The following is a 24,956-nucleotide window of genomic DNA, read 5'->3' as shown; positions in this document are numbered from 1 at the left end:
GCCTGGAAAAGGGGGGTTGGATGGAGTTAATAGTGAATCATGAATGAATGATGATGATTTTGTTTGTTTTTTTTTGGATGAAGTTTTCACATTCGAAGTTGGGAGGTTTGTCGACTTGACGGAAACAAGAAAGTGAAGGGGGTGAAGTACCCCGACATGTCACTGTGACTTGAAATTCGGTGGGTTATCCCACATAATAAAGATGTAACTAGTACCAGAGACCACCAACAGCATCGGGCGGGGGTATGGCTTAGGCGTCTAAGCCGCAAAGGTTGCCCGCATGTTATGTAAGCAGTCACCAGGCTTGAAATATTGTTAGTGGTACTACGGCTACCCTATCACGTGCCCCCCAAACATATTGTGTTGCTCTCGCGTAGTTAGTTTTAGTAATGACAACAACGTTATCCTCCCACAGGGTTATGGCCCTTATAAGCTACGAAAGAGCGAAATAACGTGCTAACTACGTCTCCACGCATTGTTAAAAGCGTGCCTAGACGGCTTGTTAAGTGATTTGAACCTAATGGTTAATCTGAGATCGGGTGGAACGCCTGATTTAACGAAGGACTACGTGACGACGCGTAGAAGAAGAAGTCCTCAAACACCGGAGGCACAACAAGAAGGACTGGACGCAGGTCTACCAACACCTGCAACCAACAGAAGGGTGATAGCACCAGAGGCATTTGAGCCTGACGAGACAATCGAAGAAGAATCGAACGGATCAAGTATCGAATACGAAGACCCAGTTGACAACAACGAGATGTCGGATAACGCGGGTGGCTCTAGTAGTCGTGATGATGTGAGTGAGGAAACTCGCATGAGATTGGAGATCGCGAGACTCCAGCATGAAGTCCAACAGATGAAAGCAAGTAGAGGTGAACCCTCTGCTAGTGATGAGAGCATCAGTGCAGATCTAGCAAACTATCTGCAGAGAAAAGGCAGAACATCTGCTATTGTGAAGGTTCTTAATGAATTCCGTGATCAAGTGAGATTCATAAGGGAGCCAGTTATCCTCACTGGTTTTGTGAATTATTCAGTGTGGAGGGAAGAGATCCTCCTCGCAGCGAGGCAATCTCATACAATTGATATCATAGATGAGAGACAACTTGGACCCAAAGAGGATGCCAGTGCTGATATGCAACGGCTTTGGAAAGAATGCAATATGTGGCTGTATAACTACATGTGGTTTGCAATCACTCCGCAAGCAAGATCCTTATCTTGTTACCACCCAAGGAACTATCTGCCTATGCTCTGTGGACAGCTATAGAAGATATCTTTGCTGGGCGGCCTGCCAGCAATTCCAACACTGCCAGCAATGCCAACGACGCCAACGATGATGTTGGTGATGATATCAGCGATACCAGTGATGATAGCGGCTACGGCAGTGTGGATATTGATATGGATTCCAAGATGGAATGTTTGGATGGATCAATGGAGGACAATCCTACAAGTGATAACAATCCTACAAGCGATAACAATCCTACAAGCGATGACGATCCTACAAGTGATGATGATCCCACAGGCGATGATGATCTTGATACTGATAGCGACCGTGATGTGGATTGGGGGGGCGATGGGCACCCTATATCTATCAATATTATTGTGCGAAGAGTGATCTATGGGAAAGGATGGGTGGTAGATGGGGCAGTCCCTACCACAAAGAACATGGATATCTTAACTGGTAAATGGGTGTTTGATCGCAAATTGAACAATAAGGGAGAGACAATCCGGTTTAGAGCTCGCTGGGTGGTTAGGGGATTCCTTCAACAGCAAGGAGTCCACTATACAAAGTCGTACGCTGCGGTGGTATCAGGACCCACGTCCCGGAGCTTATTCGCGATTTCAGCAGCAAAGGGGTGGAAAGCCAAGGCGATCGACTACGTCTCCGCGTTCTTGAACGGCATACTACCGCAGCACGAGATGGTATATATGCAACTGCCTACAGGGATTAAGCACGGCAGGGGGGGCCTGGTTGGCCTGCTCCGCCAGAGCCTTTACGGGATGAAGCAAGCAGCGAGGGTGTGGTATTTCCTTGCGACGGAACACCTCACCACTCTAGGATTCAAAATCTCGCCGTACGATGGCGGATTCTTATATCACCCTATTCGCAAGATCTACCTGACATTGCACGTCGATGACTGTCGGGTAACGGGACCCCAAGAGCAGCAATTAGACTGGATATTGGCAGAGATTGCTAAAAGGTTTGAGACAAAGGATGTCGAAGAGAACAAGCCCTACCTTGGAATGGAAGTCAAACGTCAAATGAACGGCGACCTAGCGGTTACCCAGAACCGTTATATCGATGAGATCCTTGAGGATTTTGGAATGGACAAGGTCAACCCGGCCAGCACGCCGATGGCGGCCGGCATACGCCTAGAATTCTCACCAGATGAAGATAGCGGGTTAGATGACGATTTTACTGCTACTAGATATCGTCAAGGCTTAGGATCGCTGCAGTATTTGGTGTCAAGCAGCAGACCAGATCTGGCATTCGCGGTCAACTACCTCTCACGTTTCAACTCGCGTCCGCACAAGGAATGCTGGGCAGCATTAAAACACGTCCTACGCTACGTCAAGAAAACGAAGGATCACGGAATCCTATACAAGAAGGAGATGATTGGGGGACTCAGTCCTGTCGCGTACAGCGACTCAGATTGGGCAGGGGCAGACCCCCAATACAAGTCAACTACAGGTTACATTATCCTGCTAAACGGATCACCAATCTCGTGGCGGTCGCAACGGCAGACCTCAGTTGCAAAATCAACCACTGAGGCGGAGTATATCGCGGCAAGTGAGGCAGCGTGCGAAGTGATCTGGCTGAATGACATGTTATTTGATGCTGGATTAGTAGAAGGGAAAGCGAAGGTATGCTCGCACCTGCGAGTTGACAACAAGGGCGCGATAGATCTAGCAAAAGGGGAGTCCTTGACAAGGAGGTCACGTCACATCGAGATCAGATACCATATCCTTCGCGATCTGGTTGAAAAAGGCGAAATCATGATGGAACACGTTGGTTCTACGGCCAATATAGCTGACGGCCTCACCAAGCCACTGGCAAGGCCTGCCTTCGAAGAATTTGTTAAGAGGATTGGCTTAATGGAAATTGGCAAGAAGGGGTGAAGGTAATGATGATACGGGAGTTTACAGATTTTGCTTGTGTTATCTTGTTTTTTACGGTTATTGCCATACGGGAGCCTATTCCCAAAGAGGAAATCAGGGTCTGATTCTTGTAATTAATTATTATTGCGTTTTTAGAAGAATTGAGCAAGGGGGGGGCCCCCGGGCGGCAGAGCTTTGGCGGCGCCGTAGCACGGGGGGGTGTTAGTGGTACTACGGCTACCCTATCACGTGCCCCCCAACATATTGTGTTGCTCTCGCGTAGTTAGTTTTAGTAATGACAACAACGTTATCCTCCCACAAATATATATTAGGCCACTAGGGCAAAAGAGCTCAATCACCACCAGCGCCGTGGTGGTATAGAGGGTACGAATCACCCAATCCAATCCCCCCAACAATATACACTAGTACTAACTAATGAAAAACGATCGATTCCAATGAGATTTTTCTCATTCTATTAAGCAAAGTAACTTAAAAAACTTCAAATAAGTGTAACGGAACCCAAAAGAACGAGATCAAAGGATAGCCATAATGTCATTTGAGCTGGGTGTTGGCACGGCTGATGATGGGACACTTAGCCAGCGCTCGGCTATCTTCATTGCCGGCCTCCAGACTTCACCCCTATTGTTTACCGGAGGACGTCGGCATTTCTATTAGTAACAATAAAAATTGCGGAGCCTTCATCAAATGGGAGCAGGAAATCATTACCATCTGGAAACGTACATGTGCTGGGGAGATTGTGTATTGAGGATCGGAAATCGCGACGTATAGCAATTAGGGATGTTAGTCTTTCAATCGAGAAAGCATACTTTGAGTTTCTCAGTGACATGCTTGCTGGACAGAATGTACTTTGGTCGAGTCTTTCGCTAGAAATCATGAAAGTAAGTGGGCTGGTAAAGATATATATACATTGCACTTATTGCCCCTAGCAGTTATGAGTATGCTACTAGATTTGTTGTGACATGCGCCCAGGGCGCCCCGGTGGTCCCTATGAGTTAAGAATTGATCCCATATATATTTCCACAAAATAAAAGCGTTGTGCTGATGGAAACGTCTATAGCTATTCTATTCCCTATCGAAGAGGCTGTATTCTTTACGACAGATCCCGATCTGTTGCTATTCTCTCGTCATCCAGTGGAAAAACTTTAGTGCAAGAGCTATCTGCCCATATCAAGAAATGCACAGGAAAAGAGATCCGTTGAGTTGATATAGCACGACACTTCCAGGTATGTGCCCCTATCTCCCGGTGATATCGCGCCTTCATCTGACAAATATCTCGATGGCAATGGCGCAGGCGTGGTTATTTTCACATCCGGAACGACCGGCCCTCCGAAGGGAGCAGTGATGATGAGAGCATATCTCCACGACACCTCAGGAGCAGTCGCTGACCATTTTGGCCTTTTCGACGAGGTCGCCACAGCCAAGGCCCATGATGCAGATGGCCTTATAAAACTGGTGATATTGCCCGCCGCGAAGGAGGCAACTATTTTATCCTCGGCCACGCTTCTATTGACATTATTAAAATGGGCGGCTATAAAATCTCCGCCCTCGATATTGAACGCGAGATTCTTGACCTTCCCTACGTGTCCCAGGTGATGATTTGTCTGTGTTGGCTGATGACGAATCCGGCCAGCGCGTCGCTGCTGTGGTGGGTTTAAAAATTGAGCAGACCACTTACAAGTGTCCGGGAAACGGCTGGGAAGTATTTTACACTGGATGATCTACGTGCTGACCGATGGAGAAAGTTGGCTGGCTATAAAATTCCCACTCTATTGAAAGTAGTTGTGCATGAAATTCTGAACACTGGCATAGGGAAGGTGGTGAAGGGGGTGCTAGGCCCTAAGTTTTTTCCAGTGGATTATGAACAGCATCCGGACGTACATACAAATGTGGTCACTAGTTAAGCAGAGTGTCCCAGACCCAAGATTATAGATGATGTAGCATATATACATGTATGTTCCATGTTTTGTAGTTGCCATTTCTACACGTGTTATTTTGTAGACTTTTCGATAGATCTAATGTTAAACTGAAGCTAGGACTTCATGGCAAAATTATGGCTCTGGAAGCAGAGGAGATAGACACATGTAAACTTATAACCTGGACGTCTAAATTTGCTCAGTTCGACATTTCGTCTGTCATTCCATTCATGAGGCTGAAGAGGAGCTTCAACACGAATCATAAAAAAGTATTTCAGGGTTGGATGTGCATTATATAAGATGAGAATAGCAAGGTAGTTTTAACCTTTGCTAATCCTATATCTTGACTTTAGTTACCCTACTTGTCTCGCGACTGTGCAAATAGCTGATCCTTGGGAATTTTTTAATGGCCTCTCCCCACAGTTCAGAACGCAAGACACCATAAACGCTACAATTTTTCGTCTCGGTTAATCGTCACTCGAACTTCAAACCACTGTTCTAGAAAAGAGAATGGAGAGATAAATAAAACCAACGAAAAGGGTAAACATACCCCATCTTCGTTTTCGGCGCCCATTTCTCTGCTAGCTCCATGGCAATATCGAACATTCGCTCCGGCTCAACAACGACATCGATAATAACACCATTAAGAGCTTCCTTGCCTGTCCACTTGTGGGCTTCAAGCAACATCTTACGAGCAACTCGTGCACCAAGTTTGAGGCGTGGGAGAGATTCGATACCGTCGAAATGAAGACCTCGATTCACGGGCGGCATAGAAAAGAAACCGCGGGGCTGAGTTTATCACACGGTAATCGTGGCTCAGGGCGAAGTGGTAGCCGCCCCCAAACGTGTGACCTGTCAGGGGGTTGGTTGTGGGATATGGAAAATTTAGAATGGAATGTAAGATTTGGATTGGCGGGGTCTTTGTTAGGCTTGGAAAGTTGTCCAAATTGACGATTCTCCCCTGGTTATAACCGCCCCCTCAGCGTTAGGACCAAGAATGTGATGCACCGTTTTGAAAGCCAGGGATGATTTCCTGGCAAAAGCAATAACTCAATCGGTTTTCAGGCGGTTTCTGCATGGTAATGACGAAAACATCACCATGTTTCGTAAGAGACAGTTAGAATAATGATATGAAGGCAGTTTCGCAGAGTACGTAATGTTGCAAATTATAACTCAATGGAGTATGTAGCTGGATAGGCCGCAGGAAAATATTAGCGGGTCGAGATGGAGCAGCGGATCATATCAGCCATGTCACTGAATTTCTCTTTCCCGTATTGCGGGGGAAAACAAAGACTACGTAGGTAGCGCAGGCCGGCGGAGGATTGGGTTGGCATTTTGCCGAATTCCCGAAATGCCGAGCCGTTTTGGTGGCGGGGTGGCAGCATCGCACAACTAACAATCCTCTGATATGGGAGAAAAGATGAGCTATCCTAGAATATTTTGATCGTGTGCTATTTGAACGCAGAGTGTGGGCAACCAACGTTCAGGAAACCAGGAATAAATTTACCAAGCTATAGCACTATTCCAGTCCCAATCTTTCAGAAGCCAGTCGCCAATCCCTGTGTATTGGCCGCAGAAAATATCACCAGTGAAATCCGTGGTGACCCTACTGGACGCGCTCTGCATCGGGTGATGCTCAAGAATGGTAGCTACGGGTTGGTATCCGTCCAAAGCTGTGGAGCCGGCTATTGGAGTTTTTAACTCTGCTAAGATCCCCGCCGTCATCATATCAGACGCACTACGTGAGGATTGGTCGTCGTAGATTCTTCGCTGGTCCAAAAGGTCCTGGATATGGTGTGTCAAAATGGCTTCTCCAAGCCGACACAAATCCGTACCAAAACCGCTGAAGTATGACAGTTGCTCTGGAGCGAGGCTCCCAATCAATTGCGCATCCTTGTGTCGTTGGGTCTTGCTAGCCTCCGCCTTCATCCTCTGTAGCGCATTTAAACTGCCAATTGCGGAAGGCCATCTGGTTGAGAGTTCTTTTTGAGAATTATATATGATGCGGAGATCCCCTCAGCCTTGGCCCAGAGGTGTGGGTATGGAAAACACGACAAAAGCCCTACTCCCGAGGCTAAAACATAAAAGGTAAATACTGGACCAAGAAAAAGGATTTCGTCTCGAGCCAGGAAATCCTCAAAAATACCCGCAACGAAGGATGACGCGAGCACCGCTGCCGGAGAGGGTGTGCTTGCAGGTGGTGTCGTTCGAAAAAGAATGGCGAGAACTACAAAATACAGAACGTGTAACTGACGGGCTTCGAAGCTGTACGGCGCCGGCACTAGCCTTGGGGAGGTTCCCTGATTGGGACTGGCTCGCTGGAAGAGCTGTAAATGGTCGGGAAGCTCTCGAGTCCACCAATAGAGTGCACCTTCGATATATTGACGTTTTTGGCGTGATAAATACTTGCGGCAACAGCATTGCGTTAGGTCACCCAATAAGGAAGCAAGTTCTACGTATGAAATAAAAATGGGACCATCTGCCGTCGACTCGTAGAAGTCTCCGTTATAAAGAGGTCGGACATCGCAGTCGTCAGGATTTATGGCGCGAGGCCGCCCATGACTTGCTGAGATTAAGCAATCTCTTGCCTACAATTGAACAAATTAGTTACGGCGTCCTATCATATGTTGACAGGGGTTTTAATAGAGAGGCAAATGCCCTGACTCAAGCTGTCCAAAAATTTTAAAATCGATTTGCACTAACATATAAAGTCCACCACAATCGTCGACGAAGCGCCGCATTTCGTCCTGGTGGTGGTTCTTTATGCAACCCGATCTGAAACGCCAGGCCAACTCCAATGCGGTTCCAAAAACCACTGGTATTAAGAGAAATATGCTCCGGCCCCTCAGGGTTATACCAATGCATTACAAGCACCGCAGTAATCATAGTAACCGGGTTCTTTTCATAACCTGACCAGAACAAGGCTTTAGCCCGACGGTAGAATTCGTTTGGTGATGCATAGGCAGCTACTGCTGGAGCCGATGACACTCTGCTACCTGCAAGGAATACCGCTTGGAGGAGCAGTAATGACGATTGGTTTCCGTGGCCCTCAGCCAGCCAGCTTCGTTCAACGATAGGCATCCATGGCGCACAACGCTTCATGAACGCGTCTATCAGACCTTCTCTAACAGCCCGTGGTGATAAGTCGAAGGCGTGCTGTAGCTGCAAAATACGAATATCCTCTTCCGTCAAACTCTCTGACGCGACTGCGGGGTACGATTTTGCCCGGTTTTCATTGATGGGGACTTCGCCGCCTAGATATTCTGATCGTCCGAGAAAACTTGAAGCGCCAGGACTCTCATCGTATGAACGTGACTCGGGCCGCTGTGGTAAAGGGACGCTGGATGTTATGTTGGTGTACAGAGTTACTCTATCTGTTTCGCGGAGGACAGATGTTGGAGGGGCAAGATGGGAGTTGGAAGAGGTGATTCGGCCTGGGGAAGACCCTGCAGTTACTGACGGGACATCTCCGGTGGTGATGCCGACGTGCTGGTAGGCATCCCAGGCTGCCACTTTTGAATCTAAAGCAGATTGCTTTGGCGATGAGGGCTGAGACCAGGGGGCATTGTTCCCTTTCGCAACTGGACTACGCTCCTTCACATCTGCAGTCGTACTAGTAATCTTACGTAGCTTTCGTTTCCGTTCCCGAGGGCTAGAAATCAAATGCGATCAACACTATGCTGGGGAGTGGGTATGAGAGGGCAAAGCACGCACGAGCATTCCCAGTGATTGCGGGAACAGTTGAGGCATTCTTTACTGTTTTCTGGATAGATGCAACGAATCTGCTCAAGTGGTTGAGGGAGAGGTTAGTGACGGAGGGCGATCAATACTAAGTTTCTCTGTTGTTAAACTGTGTAGGTCTGCTTTTGTTTGCACCGTGAATGAGGGATGTAAACATGCCTTTTTCATGTTGCAGGCGAGGCATGCAGATGCTTGCTCGGAGCCGGACGAGGCTGTGGGCTGCTTTGCCCAACACCGCTGGAGGCACATCTGGTTGAGCACTCATACCGCAAGATTGTAGTATTTCATCACATAAATATATGTGTACACACTTGGAGAAAAGAAGTGCCAATAAACTCCTGGAGTGGGCCGAAAAGCGAGGATAGGCACTGTTTTTGTCTGGGGTAAGGCTGAGATCCATTTCCCGAGATCGGATATGCGGGGATTTTACAGGCTTAATTGACATAGCCGGTTACGACAAGAGTAAGTTATGGACTAAATCTGAAGTGAGGACACCGCAATTTACATCATTTTTTCAAGGTGTAGTTATGGACCAGTGAAGTGATTCATGTGGAAATAAACATTGGATTTGATTTTATCATTATAATTCTCAACAATCCGAGGCATTCTTAAGTAGGATAGGATTTAGCTGAGCAGTGTCGCCCGGTTTTCAATGGGTAAAGGCCATTCTGCTAGCTGGTTTGAGTGAGATAGCAGTGGGACGAGAACCTAGTACGCCTGGCAAGTCTATCGCAAGTAAATGCAGACAGAATATTGTTGATATAAGCACATCTTCGGCGCAACCATAGCCAAGGAAAAAAGACTGGGTTGTAATTTGACATCCGTGCTAAAGCCACTGTACCCCTGAGTGGATCGTAGGCTAGAAAAGCAGTTGCACTAGTGGAATGATGAAACGGGTGAAATGAATGGTTAGCTAATTTAAGAGGGGTTTATATGGGGATTATACAAACAAGGGTATTAGGGTGATATTTATATTTGGAATAGAATAGTATTAGGACGTGCTCGTCTAGCTGAAATGGGGAAACGGAAAAGAGAATGAAGTAAAGATCGTATTCGTTATATCCTACAGTTCCTGATGATTTGAGATACGTGGTGGAGGGCGAAGGTTTCCTTGCTTGATTTGCTGGAACGCGAGGTCGAAGCGGGCTCCCATGAGCCATGCAGCAAAGATCTCAAAAGAATGGTCAGCGAATAGATTAAAAAATTTCGGAAGGGAGTAAAAATGTGAATATACCATGATTGCTGTAAGAATAGCCAGAATACCGAACAACGCAAGCATGATGTACATTATGTCTTGTCGGGCTTCGGCATCTAGTCGAGCTTGTTCTGCTTCTTGGGCGCTGGGTTCCTGTTTCGCTTTCCGTTGGGCACCCTCAACAGCTTGGGACGGGAAGATAGATTCGATGAAAGTTTCAACCTAGATAGTTGAAAGTATACATATATACATATATTAGCCAAACGCAAACTTTATAGATTAATCAGGAGGAAAGAACAACGCTGAATCCGACTAACCTTCCCACAGGCAATGCTGATTTTGAGGAAATTAGGGTCTTTGGGAGTATTTTTCTTGTGAATTTTTCGACAGTATTGTCGGAAAACATCACAGATAGCGCGAACATTTTGAGTGGACTGGAACATGAGTTGGCAGGCGGAGCCCTTGGTGATCTTAATATTTCGTTCAAAGATGGCCTCATTACGGAAGCAAAGTTCAAGAGTGGCAATAGCCATTGACTGAGGGATGGCACAGAAATTAAAAACACTCTGCTCTCTCAGGCCAGCGAGATAGAAGAGACATTCATCGGCGTGCCCAAGAGCATTCAGGATCATCTCCGAATTACAGTTGAGGGCAGCCTCTCTGTTTTCTCGTTTGAACAGGTCTTCGAAGTCATCCACGTGTTTGGACCAAATTTCCTGTGGCCAAAAGCACCTGTTGTCCACGTAATCTTCCTCTACATCACGGATGATATTTGTCTTTTGAAGGAACAAACCCATAGATATGAAAAGCTCAGTACGTTCCAAGAGAGCCGGGTTAGCAAAGCCAGCCTCCACGAAAAGCCTTGTGAGACCCTCGCCAACGATGCCGGCAACGTAATAACAATAGAGGTCATATTCTTTTACCGTTTTGACCTTCGCAGTATCCAACTCTGCTTTCCTGCAATAATCTGCCATGCCACTGCCCATTTTCTTGGTGGTGTCCTTTATGATTGTCCGATAAGCAGGTTTTATCAGCTTGAATTCAGTAACAACATTGTGAAACTGAACTAGCAGTTCGCGATCTTTCTCCTCAGGTCGGTTGCCATTGAACGACCAGCCATCCTCCTCCAGGATATTGTGGAAGCCGCGGAGAAGGGGCTCTTTTGTTTGTAAAGGGATTGAGGTGTCGTCTTCGATAGTATCCAGACCGCGTAGGGCCAAATAGAATAGGCAGACAGGGAGAAGTAGTTCAGGATGCAGCTCCATAATGACGGCGCTGAAGCTTCTGCTGGTGAGTTCTAGGAACTCGAAACATTTTTTCTGCGTTTCGGACACATTCTTCTCGTCTCTTTCGTGGACAGGGTTATGCCACACTTTCCTACAGAATTAATTAGTACAGAAGGCTGCGGGTAATGCATGTACAGTGGCTTGCTTCAGCTGCACATGAAGGGAGAGACCTCAATAGGGGAATGGCACTGACATGGAAAGGTCTATATATATATTAGGGTAGGCCAAGGAGGATGCCGGAGAAGGGAGGGGTTGGTGGGGAGTCATATAAAGTACCAATTTGTGATAAGAGTAGACGGGATGAGATGAGCACCCGGAGGAGCTTACCATTGGATGATTGACCTCAGTTCTTGAGGATGGACGAGATAATATATTGCATCTGTGAGGCCGACCATTGTGGTGGGCGGGTGGTGCAAGGGGACAAGAGCGAAACCAGAATGAAAATAACCTCGATACAAAGCTGGAGAATTAGAGCACTGATGAAGGAAGATTATGGATAACCAGTTGGAGGGAGGGGAAAGGGAGATAAGGGAGAGAGCGAGAGGATTCAGGGGTAGAAAAATGGGACAAGAAGTGTAGAACCCTGGCGGAGGAAAACATCAGGATGTGCTGGATTACATCAGCAGTGCTCCGGAGATTCGGCGAGTTGATTCCGGTCCCAAACATAGGTAGTAAAAGAATGCAGAGCCTCTGCTCCTGTGCCAGTTGAATCTAACGACAGCGGATGGTCGCTGCTGTGGGGTCTGCATATTCTGCTTATAGTCTATCCAGATATTTTTCTTTCCTTTAGCTTTTTTTGCTCAGCTCTCTTGACCCCGATAGAAGGAAAAACAAAAGCATCGGCTGTCACTCAGCCCCCCTGGCTGCTGGCGCCGGCCGCTCCAATATGGTGGCAGACACGGCCTACTATGACGTCTTGGGCGTCCCTACAAATGCAACGGAGATACAGATTAAGAAGGCGTATAGAAAGCTAGCCATAACGACTCATCCAGGTTTGTCCTTTGCGCTGCCCTCTTTCCCGTTTTTTGTCCCTGTTTGCCGCTGAACTTTTTCCTTGCTACTTTTCTGACGCAGAGCACTGCAATAGACAAGAATCCCGGAGATGAAACTGCCCATGAACGATTCCAGGCGGTATTTGTTCACTTCCCTTCTTCTGCCTTTTTCGCTCACACACGCCTCTTTCCCGCAATCATAAAAGGAAGAGATTGAAAATAGAAATAAAAGAAAATAAATAAAACTAAATAAAAATATAACGAAAACGAAGCAGTGTCCTAACCATTGCGTTGTCTTCTGCAGATCGGTGAAGCCTATCAAGTCCTCAGTAATGAGCAGCTACGGAAACAGTATGATAAGTTTGGTAAAGACCATGCGGTGCCTGATAGTGGGTTCGGTGAGTTCTATTGCGCCGGCACATGTCTACCTAATCCTACGTTGTATCTAACGCAGAGTTGCAGAGGATCCTGCGGAATTCTTCAGCATGATTTTTGGAGGTGGCGCATTCGTTGATCTCATTGGCGAAATTTCCCTCATGAAGGATATTACCCAGACCATGGATATCACGATGCAGAACGAAGAGGAGGTTGAGCAAGCAGAAAAAGCAGATCTAGCAGAAGCCGCAAAGGAAAAATTCAGTGTACAGGACAAGGAGGCCCAGGGACCTACGTCAGAAAGAACCAGCGGAGGTTCTTCCGTCCCTCGCCCCCCAGATCGCAGAGAATCCACGACTGTGCCAGATCTGAAAGCACCTCCAGCCGATGCGCAACCACAGTCAGGTCCTAGCTCCGGAGATAACACCCCTCGTCGCTACCTGGGCCAACACGCGATCATGGATAGATCGGATGAGGATGTGAGGATGGAGAATATCTCGGCGGAGGAGAAAGAGTTGAGGAAGAAGGAGAAGAAAAAGGGCAGTCTCACCAAGGAACAGCGGGAGCGATTGGCGGCTTTCGAGATGGAAAGAAGGAGGCAGCGGGAAGAACGGATCAATACCCTTTCCCAAAAACTTATAGATCGTATTAGTATATGGACAGAAACTGACATGGGCACGGATGTGACGCGCGCGTTTGAGGAGAAGATCCGTCTGGAAGTCGAAAACCTCAAAATGGAATCCTTTGGCCTAGAAATCCTCCATGCCATCGGCACGACGTATATACAAAAGGGCACTGCATTCCTGAAATCCCAGAAGTTTCTGGGCATCTCTGGTTTCTGGTCAAGACTGAAGGACAAAGGCACCCTGGCCAAAGAGACCTGGCATGCGGTTTCTACAATGGTCGATGCCCAGATGAGTGCGGAGCATATGGCTCAACTTGAGGAGAGAGGCGGGGAAGATTGGACAGACGAGAAGATGGCAGAACAGGTCAAAATAGTCACAGGGAAGATGCTTGCAGCTGCATGGCGTGGAAGCAAATTCGAGATCCAGAGCGTTCTCCGTGATGTGTGCGATAAGATCTTGAACGACAAAGCCGTTCGTTTGGAGAAACGTATTGACCGTGCCCATGCTCTTGTTCTCAGTGGGCGGATATACCAAATGGCACGTTTTCTCATATCCACCCATACACATATTCCTCCCACAGAAATTTCTAGTACATTGACTAACAGACAAATGCGTCCACAGGCTAAACGCACCCCAGAAGAAGAGGGTGATTACATGGCTTTTGAACAGTTGATGGCGGAAGCTACTGCTAAGAAAGCCAAGAATGCGAAGAAAAAAGATAGCAAAAAACCAAAGACAGAATCAGGCAGCGAGCCTCGTGAGCTTTCCGAGCAGGATACGTCAAACTGACCCTGATATGGCCCCGATGGAACTAAAGCATATGATTGACGGGTGTACGAAGGCGGGGGCTTCCTTATTAGAAATACATCATCGTCCCTCCATCGTCACTTGTCCCTGGACCCCGTCAATTTTAAATCCCCCCCCCCCCCGCCTCCAAAACAACTCCTTGGCATATATTTGGTAGACACGGAGATGTATTGTATTTGAGCAGAGATCAGAAAATGATATTAATAATGACGAGCATTTGAACGGATTTAATTCCCTATTGCATTGGAATCGACAGGTAATAGTAAATTGCGGGTATCACTGGAGTGAAGAGCAAGCAGCCGGTATGCAGAGTTGTGCCAATATACATTGACCGAAAAGGGACATCCAGTATCCAATATCAAGTCTAGAGGGAACGCCAATGAAAAAAAAAAAAATAAATAAATAAATAAATAAATAAATAAATAAACAAAAAAAATAAAAATAAAAAATAAGATTATAAACACAACAGAGAATGAAAAAAAGTTATACCCCCAAATTGTCGCTAGGGCGACCGGTAGAAAAAAAGGAGTAAATGAAGGAAAATAAAACAGCACATGAGAAAAACGAAGAGGAAGTGTAAAAGAATATATCTGGGTAAGTTAGGTGTATGGTACAACACAAAAGAAATGGTGATACGTATGCAGTGATGCAGTAAGGGTTAGTCCGATAGCCTGATATCAGAAGGAGTGGGGTGCTTGGCCATCGGTGGGGAATATAGTTCAGCTACCACAGATGTTGGGCTGAGCAGGCCACGGCTACCTTCTGTTTCGCCTTCTAGCTCATCGGGCGCAAGAACTCTGCCCCCAATATCAATGTCGCTGACACGGACATGATAGTCCAGTGCCTTTTTGGCTTCTTGGATTAGACTATCAGTCCACCCCAGGCAGCGCCTGATACTTTGATTCATCTGCTGGCTGTCGATAAGAAGTTGTCGATGTTTTGTCAGGTCAAGTAAAAAACGTTTCTCATCTCCAATTCGATGTTTTAAGTCGTGTTCGGTTGTGTGATTTATGTTTGCAGTCCAGGTATGGGAATGTGTTGATTCTTCGTCGCTGGAGCTTAAAAGGTCCTCATCTGAGTTCTCACTGCGATCGTCGTCTGTTGCGCTAATACTAGAGCGCGGTCGTCCAAGGGTTGACGAAATAGACTCCGTCATGGAAAGGCAGCCAGATCGGGTCAGCCGCCTGTAGCGGCGTAGCTCTGCACTCTGCTTCCTCAATTCCCGTTCAAGAGTACGGTTGATTGCCAACAAGGATGAATTACTGATCTCAAGATCAAGGACCTTGCGCTCTCGGCGAGCATTTGATGCCAGTTCATTCATTTTATCTATATCAGCATTGTGAGGCAGGTCCTCCTTGACTGGGCTATGATTGTCGGAGAGGGAAGGACAAATGGTATCCACAGATATTGAAGAGCCAGTGCTGACAATCCTCGAATTGGCGTCATGTTGGTTCACATTTTGCGAAGGCTGGTGGCTAGTCGATGCGAGATGCGGGATTCCGCCAAAATGTGCCACCAAATCCTGTTTATGACGTCTCCCATATTCCGACGTGTCCATACTTGTAGATTTTGAATGGGAAGAACGCCTGATGCTATCTAAGGACATGGCGGGATATTCATGTTGGGTTAGTGACTGTTGGTCTCGTCGGGCGTCAACGATCGGACTTGGTGTGGAATGAGAGCTTGCAGGCATTCGGTCATGTCGGATTATTTGGGAATCTCTGGTTAATGTGGGTGGTGGTGTATAGGGCTGTTTCGATTGTGGAGGAAATACGAGGTCCGGCGGTCTGAGCGAGGAAACGCGGGGTGCCTTTTCTGATGGGGTAGCCGGTTTTGGACCTTCCCGATGGGAGTTATCGGAAATGGTCCCGTCGGCATAAAGAAAGGTAGTTGGTGCATTTTGTTTCTGTAGAGACCCTGGTCTGGTGTCAAGATCGCGTGGGGACGGCGGGGATCGAGTATCGTTCACATGGAAAAACATGGAAGAGTTTGCGGAACTACCACATGATGAGGTAGGGCGGGAAGTCGATGCAACGAACTGCGTCTCGTTTGCGACACTCCTCGCTCTCGCTAACCGAGCTATCGATACAGTGGGGTTATTGCGCTTTGGAATTTCGTCGACTGGTGAGACAACTTGCGGGGCGTAGTTGGTAGCTGTACATGGGGGATATTGTAAGGCCGGAGACGTTTCCGTTTCCGCTGCAGAACTTCCGTCTCGTCGGGCTAGTCGGAAAGCCGATTTGGGGGTAACATTGTCGCTCACAAGAGAGGGCGTTAAGTTCAAAGCTGAGGCGCGGGAGATTCCATTTCTCTGTTGCTGGCTAGACTGTGTTTCCACGGTTTTGCGAGCAGTGCGGGTGGGAGTATAGCCCGCAAGTTTAGGAGTCAAAGGGTTCTTTGTGGCTCGAAATGTAGAACTCATTGTGGGGGTGAAGGGTTTGGCCTGCTGGCCGTTGGGATGTTTATTTGGGGCCATTTTTGGGGGACCAACTCGAGGGTTCGAAGGGTGCAAAAGTTGGTCGCGCATTATGACATTCTGGGGCTTCGAATATGGAGGCGACCATGGTGGCCGAAGCCAGAATAATTCAAGTCATGTAGATAGGTGCACAAGCCCAGAACCGGCGTCAATTGCGTCGCGGGAGGTAGTGATCGTGACGTCGTTTATTATTGTTGCTGTGGAGTGGTGGACCGTGGCCCGTGGAGGTTGACTTGGCTGTCATGGCGGCTCTCGGGCGAGAACAACATTCCCAAAAACGTCTTAGCGTGAAGCGTATCGCGTTGTGATAAGGACAGGTTGACTAAGCATACATGCTCGTTTAACTAACGTAATTCCCAAGCGAGCGAGCAGCAAAACTAGCATATCTCAACTAACCAGAATTTAAATCAAATTATCTACTCCCACCAACCACTAATTAAATTAAATTAAATTACATGAAGTTGAGGACATCTTATTCTTGTATGCCCAACAGTATTGCAATTGCTGCAGCGTTGTGGCGCTCGTATGCGGGGTCTAGGCTCCGGGGCCGCAGGTACGGAATGTTGAATAACAGGCTGTTCAGCAGGCTCAGCTGCAGGAATAATAAGATTCTGAGCTTCATTCCTAGTTAGACCCCCTGCACTTGGGATCCTGCGTGTAGACCTCTTGCGTTTTTGCTTCTCTTTCTCATTTGCATTGAAAATATCCTCATACTGCTTCTTCATAACCATGGCGCTGACCATCCCGTATTCGCAGGCCTTGATTATTTGGTCAAAGCCTTCCACTAACCCATGAGGTTGATCCTGATCCATAAGATTTCTGACCTTATTCACCTGCTTCTGCAATTGCCGGGGGTTACTAGGTGTTTGTAGGATCCAGGATGACGTTGAATTGCTTGACCTGCTGGCTGGGGGAGTAGGGGTTCGGAGTTGAATATTCAGCTGCTGAACAACGCATTGAGGATCCAATGGAACTATTCCAGTGGCCCTGAACCCACTTTGAATGTTTGAAGCCTTGAAGGCTTCCCGACGTGCTGCAGGATAGGCATCTAGGAAATCTGCCTTCTTAATGGTGTTGAATCCTAGCCGCATTCGCTGTTCAACTAGGGTTCCGTACGCGCGCTTTAAAGGTGCAAAAACACCCACATCTAGTGGCTGCAAAAGGTGTGAAGAATGTGGTGGCATGCAGAGAGGAATAATCTTATTCTCACTGCAGATTTGGTCAAATTCCGGAGTAAGATGACTGCCGTGCCCGTCCAGAATAAGAAGAATATGGGTTCCAACCCTGCGTGGATTTGCAGCTGGAATAAACAGCCGTGTAAGCCATTTGATTCCTATCTCATCTGTGGTCCAGCCATTAGGACTAACATCCAATCTCCAGCCTTCCGGCAGCCCGTCAAACCAGCCTTCCTGAATATTGTGACCTTTGAGGATAATATACGGCGGAGGGGCCCATCCTGACGCGTTGACTGACTCAATTGCAGTCACCCACTCACGATTCCCAGGCTGTATAAGAGTTGCTCGTCCGTAGTGCTCAGCACTAGTAATGACCTTGGTAGTTGCACAGAGCCCCATTGCAAACCCAGCTTCATCAAAGTTGTAAATATCTTCAAACACAATCCCATGCTCAGTCATTACCCTCTCTAGGGTCTTAAACCAATCCTCCACAATCCTGCGGTCTTCACACTTGGCCCGATCATGGTTATAGCGTCTTGAGAAGCGGCATTGGAGCTCTGGACGGCGTGCCACTAGATTTGACACCCAGTTCTTGCCAACGCGAGGAGGGTGGTTTGTATGGCTAGGCTTCCGTATGGCAAGAAGATGATTAGCCATATTCTCCACAAATGCAGGCCGGGGTGGTAGTCCTCGTAAAGCTAGGTCTAGGATCCATTGAACAAGCTTATCCTCTTCAGCAGGAGTTAATTTATGTGAATTTGCGCGTAAATTCACCCGTGAAGATCGACCACTGAGTCTATGACCAAGTGTAGAGCGCGGCACATTAAAGATGCGTGCAGCTTCAGAAATAGAGGATATTTCCTGCTTTTTAATAGCATTTATCGCGAGTTCAAGTCTTCCCTCTATCTCTATAGAGTTCCTAGCATCTTTAGAGCGAATTGGTGGCATAATTGCGCGTTGAAGTGGATGAGTAGGTAAATTAGTAGGTGGAAGAATTTGGCTGCTCGCTCGCTTGGGCTGCTCGCTCGCTTGGGAATTACGTTAACTAACTTAGTTAATAACTAAAAGTAGAAACACTTAATAACTAGTGGACCTAATTAAACCCAGGCCTCACAGCATCTAAACCCACCACCCCTAACACTCAAATGAATTCTAGCCCATGCAAGGACTTGTAATCAAGCTGTGCAAAATATTTCCAACACATCTGTAGAACCATGGCAAACAATATCTAAAACATCCCAGCATGAGATAGATATACGAACGTGGTCATTGCATTTATGCAAAGAATGAACGTTTCCTCACACTTTCTTCCCTCGTGTTAGCAGGAAGGTCAGACTTTCGTTTGTTTGTCAGTTGTTGCCCGGACTTCTCTAATGTGCCTCTAACAGTTTCTCTGATGGTTTGTTTGGAAAGGCAGAAATCTAAGTGTTGATTGAAAGACGAGTTATCAGCTTGCTGCGGACTCTTGCAAATTGGACAGTCCCACATTTCTGGGGTTCGATCCAACTCATTTATTGGGTTTGGAATAGGACTGTCTGTATCGGTTCCATTTGGACGATGGGAGGTGTCCCAATCTCTTCTGGTGGCATTTGGATCTCGCAATCTATCGTGGGTATCCTCGATATTTAGTACGCCGAACTCCTCTTCTCCAGAGCAGCCCGCATTACCAACGAAGGAATGGGATTGAGGCCGCACGCTACTAGTATAAGTGCCTCCAAAAAAGTTAATATCTGGCTTCTTCATGCTACTCAAGTTTGTGCATCGCAGACCCATTAAACGTATTTTCATATTTGGCATCTCTTTGCGCAGCCTGATCAGCATTGGAAGCGCATAATGATAGATGTCGTCTGATGAACAGACAGCCTTCGGTAACACAACTTGGCGAGATAATACTTCAAACGTATGAAGCTTGACTTTAAGCATCAATGTCCGGCTCTGAATTGCGTTCGAAACATATCCTTTTCAGTTCAAGGGCTGGTCAGCTGAAGCATTTCTTGTAAGTCAGCTATGTCGTCTATGTCTCTAAATGTACGTTCCGTCCCAACGCTCTTTCGTTCAGATTCTTCGACTGGTCGTATTTTGGTGCTTCCCAACCCTAAGTAACATTGCATCAGAAATTTGTAACATTTTTCTCCAAATAATGGTAGAATAACTCCGCGGTGTGTGAATATGTCGCTGCAATTCTTGATACCAATGGCCTCAAGTTCCCTTTCAAAAACGCGGCCAACGCCATTGATTTTGCGTACTGGTATTTCGGACATGAATTTCATAATAATTGAGCGATCGTTGGGAACATAGTGTTGCCCATTTGGTTTGTTCCAATTCGAGCAGATCTTGGCTATCCGCGCGTTAGGTGCAATGCCAGCAGAAACTGCCACTTTTGTTTGCTCCATAACTTGACTACGTAGCCTGCGAACAGCCACCTCTGGCTCAATCTCATTGGTTGCGCAATAACCAGTTATGTTCAGATATGCTTCATCGATGCTAGCGCTTTGAAATTGGGGGTCGAAAGACGAGAGAATAGCTCGGATTTCCTCAGCTTTGGCAGTATACTTTTGATAATTTTGCGGAATTAGGATGAGGTCTGGACAGAGCTTTCTTGCGATAAAACCAGCCATACCACTTCGACAGCCAAATTTCCTCGCATGATAGTTACAAGTCGTCAAAACTCCCTTACCAACAGCCATGGGTAATTCGCGTAGTTCAGGTCGGTCAAGTTCCTCAACAGCCGCGAAGAATGCATCGCAGTCGATATGCACAACGATCTGGGAGAGATCGCGTCCCACTTCAAGCTCAGCAAGGTACTCGTCCGCCCGCCGGGTATATAATAAAAGATCATTTTTTCCCAGCTTTTGCATTTGAGCAAGAATTCGCTCGATTTTTGTCGTTAATAGTTGGTCGCGAAATTTTTCATGACTAAAGAACTTGGAGCCCTTTGACGCGTTGTATATGATTTCGGATACCTGTGACACACGACGAGTGTTTAATATTTTATCCCGTAAAGGAACCGATGCATGGATATATAACACAGCTAGCCGACCTTTTGTTGATCTACCGTACTCTGCCCAGCCTTGGTCAGTGAGGGCCCAAGAAGATGGTATTTGAGTGTGTCGTCTGGTTTCGTAGACCGGTCGTCATCTGCACCATTGTTTTCGGAAGATTCCATTCTCATTCCTTGTCAAACTTAGAAACTGAGAAGATGGTTATGCCGTATATCTAAAGTGATCAGAATATTGTGGATACTTCCCAAATCGCTTGATTAACCTTGGGGCACGGTACAGGATCACGTGTTTTCGTGTTCTCTACCTAGGTATCTGTGGGACGTCTAAGTGGTTGTATTAGCATGTAGGGAGCTAGGGATATATGTGCGGTGCGCTAGTCCGTGATAGGCAGCCTAGCGCCAACAGTATCTACAGCAGCTATCTATAATTTTATATAACAAGCCGGAATCGCTCGCTTGCGCTCGCTTACTCTGCTTGAAAAACACATCATTTAATCCCTTAGATAAACAAGATATATAAACAGCTGTATATAATCTCTCTATATATTATATAGAAAAACCAACTTTTACATGCAAAATGCATTGTAACATGACCTCGCATGATATCACGTGCACCCCATCAAATTTATGAATGGATTGATCTTATCTCAGTAAAACTCAGCCACTCCACTTCGAGCTAACTCGATCCGAACTACTGCCAAGTCCTGCTAACATCTGAGCCAATCAACTGTCAAGGGGCTTACACTAAACCTAAATGGGACATCCTCAGCAAACTCTTCGCGGAGTGTCTGAGAAAAAACGGTTCCAGTTTGTTAGCAACATGGGAACGATTTGCTCCAACCATAACGTTTGAGATAGAATCACTGTACAACCTCACTTATAGATCATTTCTCTACCACCTTGGAAGGTTAATTTTCCAATTTCCTATCAATTGAACTAATTTTTATTCAAAAATACACCTATTGTGAGTATGAATTATCGCATTGAAAACTGCTACTCTGATTTTGAACACAGAAACAATTTGTTAATTTTTCAATCATGATCATATCTAATCATTCAATGTCTTGATCTTGTCATCAAAACATATATTCAGTCATCAATAGCTCTAATCTAAACACTAAATGTATTTTCTGATGATTTTTAATATTTTTTGATGATGTTCATCAATTTCTGACAATTTCTGTCAACTTCATATAACTCTTGATCGTTTCACACAATATATCAACTTTTGACAACATCTGAGATCTTTCAACAACTTCTGAAATCTTTCAACAACATTATAATTGAATTTTGTAAAGTATGAAGTATTAATAAAATGTTTCAGCTTCTGTTTAAGCAAGGCAATATAATGATGATGATCATGAAATGCTTTTGACTTTGAAAGTGCTGAATATAATGCCTTCCACCGCTTCGCAGAAGTACAGTTATCATTTATGAGTCAAGATATCAAAACTTTAAATCCAAGCATTTATAAAAACTTTCATTTTTCAATCATTTTGCTATAATGCTTTGATAACATAAGATAATTTTGAATGTTTTTTCTGCTGATTATGAGGTATAGTAGACAGATGCTGTGAGCCACAGATGTTTGATTGTGAATAAACTAATGAAGTATTAATATCAATGATCTCAAATTTTGAAAAAATATTAATAAATTCAAGATTTGTTAAATCACTATCTGATGTTTCATATCTATTATCTAGATCATTAACAGAGTATAGTGGTTGTTGAAAGAATTCATTTTCAAATGATGAAAAATATTAATTGAACCGCATCTGATGTTGAATGTCTTGAGATTCAAAAGACATAGTGACATTTATCAATGATTGTGATATGATGAGAAGAAGTAGCAAGTTACAAAATAGCAGAAATGATAGTGAGATGGTTAAGAATTTAAAAAATATTGATTTGATGATGATCAGATAGATATTTAAAGTAGATGTATGATTTCAAAATCAATTGAATATTTTATATAAGCAGGTTTGATTTTCCACAGATGATGGAACTGTTTCTTCTCAGACTCTTTATGAAATATTATATTGTGAGCACATGTGGAGTAATTGATTGGTTCAGAAGTTAGCAGACCTTGACAGAAGTATAAAAAAGTTTAATTGATCACACTAATCTGAAAATATCAAGAAAAGAAGCTGAGCATGCTGAGATAAATGTTGGATGATCAATTCATTCATAAATTATTAGCTTTAAACTGTCTAATATATGTCTCAAGTTGACATGCTAATACAACTATTTAAACATCCCACAGATTATGATCTTAATTACTTGTCTTTTTATTAAATCTTTCACTGCTCATCTAATATCTCACAAGCTGTTATGCTGATCAGCAGAAGAGATTTTGGTGAAGGTTAGAAGAGCTTTGATCATGGGAAAAGATTAAAAATTGATTGATATAGAGAGAAGAAATTCTTGTAGAATTCAAGCTATCATGGAAATGGATACCTTAGCTAGCAATGATGAATATGAATCTATCACTGAGCTATCAAGCCTAACACCAACGACTGATACCTTGATACAGATGATGATAGAATATTTGAAAAATTAAGATGAATATCTGAAAAAGCAAGATAAATGTATGAAGAGAATGAATGAATATTGAGACAGAAAGATGGGAAAATCTTTACAAAAATCAGCTGAAAACTCTGATTCTTTGTCAAGAAATCAAGAGTATATGAAACAAAGAGAGAATGAGATGAAATTGATTATACAAATCGCTGTTATTATTTCTTCATTTACTGAAGAATCTACTACAAGAATTGTTGATGAACCTTCTATCGGAACCGCCTCTATCACTGTTAGAATCACCATCAGAGATATCATGAAGATGATCATAATGAGATTCATCATTAAAAATACCACTAATATCACCACTGCCTCTGTCATTGAACAACTTTTCAAACATCGATATTACTAGCACAAACCGAAGCCTCACAGATGCTGAAAGGGTGAAGGATAGAAAAATAGATAGATTTGATTTGATTTGATTTGATTTGATTTGATTTCATGTATAATAGAATTTTTAGATAGATAGATATCTGTAAAGCTGCTAGTCTGAGAGAAGGTATTTACTCTAAACTGTCTATTGTAACGGGTGTACATCGATTAACAATCTAGCACTATTCTAAATACAGATTATGAATTGATTGTTACATCTTTCTTGAACAGCATTGAAGCATAGGAGATTGTTGTTGAGTTGGTGTAAGTGAGTGCAGTGGTTGTGATAATGCATTGACATGAGATGCAAGATGCAGAGCTTGAGTAGTTCAAAGTTAATATACTGATTCAGAAAGTTGATCTTGACAGCATCATCTCAGTTCTGTCCTTCTGCTTCATGAATCTTGCAATTGAAATCAGGCAGATAGTTCACTAAGAAGGTATTCCTCTGATGATTTCTGTTCAGCCACTGCATTGCATGTGCTTGCAGTGTAGAATCCAAGAATAGAACATCTAATTGACAGAAGACTTCTTCAGAGGTACACATTTCATGTGTACATGATTCAATCCAGGGTTGGAACTTCGCTAAAGCATCTCCTTCTAGCTGCCTATGAACATAGCGGGCTTGTGAGAGCAGAGAGCCTATCACAGACCCATCCTCTTCAAGCTTGGCTTTTGCCTTCCATTTTCAGACTAGGTAGGTTGAAAGCTCTCCTGCGAACTTGTCGAGGAGGGGGAGGCGTTCTTTCCTTTCGTACGCAGGGGGCGTTGGCGCTTGCGCATTTCCTGATGTATTCGTGCTCAGATGATTCAATTGTCGTTGAAGCTCCGCTATCTGCAAGGATTGCTGCTGGAGGAAGTTACGAAGTTCGGCGTTATCTTCAGCGAGGCTTCGGTTCTCGCTCATGGAGGGGTGTTTGTAGTTCATCTCGTTTTCGTACGAGGCCATGGTTCTTAGTTCTGGTAACTTGGAGACCAGGAGGTTCAGTTCTTATTCTTCGGAGGAAATACTTCGTAGGCACTCTGGCCTCTTCACAGACACGCGGTTGTGGAGTTCTTAAGCGCTCAGGCTTCTTCGCAGCACTATCACAGTGGTGCGGCTTCGTAGGACTTTAGAATTTGCGGATGTTATCACAACAACACAGCTTCGTGGGGACTTGGTAACTTATTCTTAACTTGGGCACCTGGGTGCAATCGTAAACATAGGGCACTCAGGCCGACACAGATGAATCAATTCGTAATGTAACGGGTCTGTGATAGACTCTCTGCTCTCACAAGCCCGCTATGTTCATAGTCGGCTAGA

At 45.2% G+C, this 24,956-nt stretch overlaps 9 protein-coding genes across 9 annotated transcripts; 2 read left to right on the top strand and 7 right to left on the bottom strand.

Annotated features, from left to right (window-relative positions):
- Positions 1-520: 520 nt before the first annotated feature.
- HCAG_07926 (conserved hypothetical protein) lies at positions 521-3,117 on the top strand (the record flags this gene model as incomplete). The annotated part of the gene is made up of 2 exons (XM_001536767.1): positions 521-866; positions 1,259-3,117. The coding sequence occupies 2 exons, from the start codon at positions 521-523 to the stop codon at positions 3,115-3,117; spliced, it is 2,205 nt and encodes a 734-aa protein (XP_001536817.1).
- Positions 3,118-3,629: 512 nt separating this feature from the next.
- On the bottom strand, positions 3,630-5,801 carry HCAG_07925 (predicted protein; the record flags this gene model as incomplete). The annotated part of the gene is made up of 5 exons (XM_001536766.1): positions 3,630-3,735; positions 3,924-3,980; positions 4,384-4,757; positions 5,065-5,095; positions 5,581-5,801. The coding sequence occupies 5 exons, from the start codon at positions 5,799-5,801 to the stop codon at positions 3,630-3,632; spliced, it is 789 nt and encodes a 262-aa protein (XP_001536816.1).
- Positions 5,802-6,533: 732 nt separating this feature from the next.
- HCAG_07924 (predicted protein) lies at positions 6,534-6,959 on the bottom strand (the record flags this gene model as incomplete). The annotated part of the gene is made up of 1 exon (XM_001536765.1): positions 6,534-6,959. One exon carries the CDS (start codon positions 6,957-6,959, stop codon positions 6,534-6,536), a length of 426 nt encoding a protein of 141 aa, XP_001536815.1.
- Positions 6,960-7,569: 610 nt separating this feature from the next.
- On the bottom strand, positions 7,570-9,171 carry HCAG_07923 (predicted protein; the record flags this gene model as incomplete). The annotated part of the gene is made up of 3 exons (XM_001536764.1): positions 7,570-7,596; positions 7,734-8,682; positions 9,083-9,171. The coding sequence occupies 3 exons, from the start codon at positions 9,169-9,171 to the stop codon at positions 7,570-7,572; spliced, it is 1,065 nt and encodes a 354-aa protein (XP_001536814.1).
- Positions 9,172-9,834: 663 nt separating this feature from the next.
- HCAG_07922 (squalene synthetase) lies at positions 9,835-11,647 on the bottom strand (the record flags this gene model as incomplete). Its single annotated transcript, XM_001536763.1, has 3 exons — positions 9,835-10,188; positions 10,284-11,343; positions 11,580-11,647. 3 exons carry the CDS (start codon positions 11,645-11,647, stop codon positions 9,835-9,837), a joined length of 1,482 nt encoding a protein of 493 aa, XP_001536813.1.
- Positions 11,648-12,138: 491 nt separating this feature from the next.
- Positions 12,139-14,034, top strand: HCAG_07921 (conserved hypothetical protein; the record flags this gene model as incomplete). Its single annotated transcript, XM_001536762.1, has 5 exons — positions 12,139-12,244; positions 12,340-12,383; positions 12,549-12,642; positions 12,707-13,716; positions 13,867-14,034. 5 exons carry the CDS (start codon positions 12,139-12,141, stop codon positions 14,032-14,034), a joined length of 1,422 nt encoding a protein of 473 aa, XP_001536812.1.
- Positions 14,035-14,710: 676 nt separating this feature from the next.
- HCAG_07920 (predicted protein) lies at positions 14,711-16,528 on the bottom strand (the record flags this gene model as incomplete). The annotated part of the gene is made up of 1 exon (XM_001536761.1): positions 14,711-16,528. The coding sequence occupies one exon, from the start codon at positions 16,526-16,528 to the stop codon at positions 14,711-14,713; it is 1,818 nt and encodes a 605-aa protein (XP_001536811.1).
- Positions 16,529-16,944: 416 nt separating this feature from the next.
- HCAG_07919 (conserved hypothetical protein) lies at positions 16,945-18,360 on the bottom strand (the record flags this gene model as incomplete). Its single annotated transcript, XM_001536760.1, has 2 exons — positions 16,945-16,960; positions 17,192-18,360. 2 exons carry the CDS (start codon positions 18,358-18,360, stop codon positions 16,945-16,947), a joined length of 1,185 nt encoding a protein of 394 aa, XP_001536810.1.
- Positions 18,361-19,670: 1,310 nt separating this feature from the next.
- On the bottom strand, positions 19,671-20,869 carry HCAG_07918 (conserved hypothetical protein; the record flags this gene model as incomplete). Its single annotated transcript, XM_001536759.1, has 2 exons — positions 19,671-20,666; positions 20,744-20,869. The coding sequence occupies 2 exons, from the start codon at positions 20,867-20,869 to the stop codon at positions 19,671-19,673; spliced, it is 1,122 nt and encodes a 373-aa protein (XP_001536809.1).
- Between the last annotated feature and the right edge of the window lie 4,087 nt (positions 20,870-24,956).

This window comes from Histoplasma capsulatum, genomic scaffold, assembly GCF_000149585.1.
Source record: "Histoplasma capsulatum NAm1 scaffold_10 genomic scaffold, whole genome shotgun sequence".
NCBI lineage: Eukaryota > Fungi > Ascomycota > Eurotiomycetes > Onygenales > Ajellomycetaceae > Histoplasma > Histoplasma mississippiense.
Note: the sequence above shows the minus strand (reverse complement) of the source record. Positions and strands in the feature narration are given on the sequence as shown.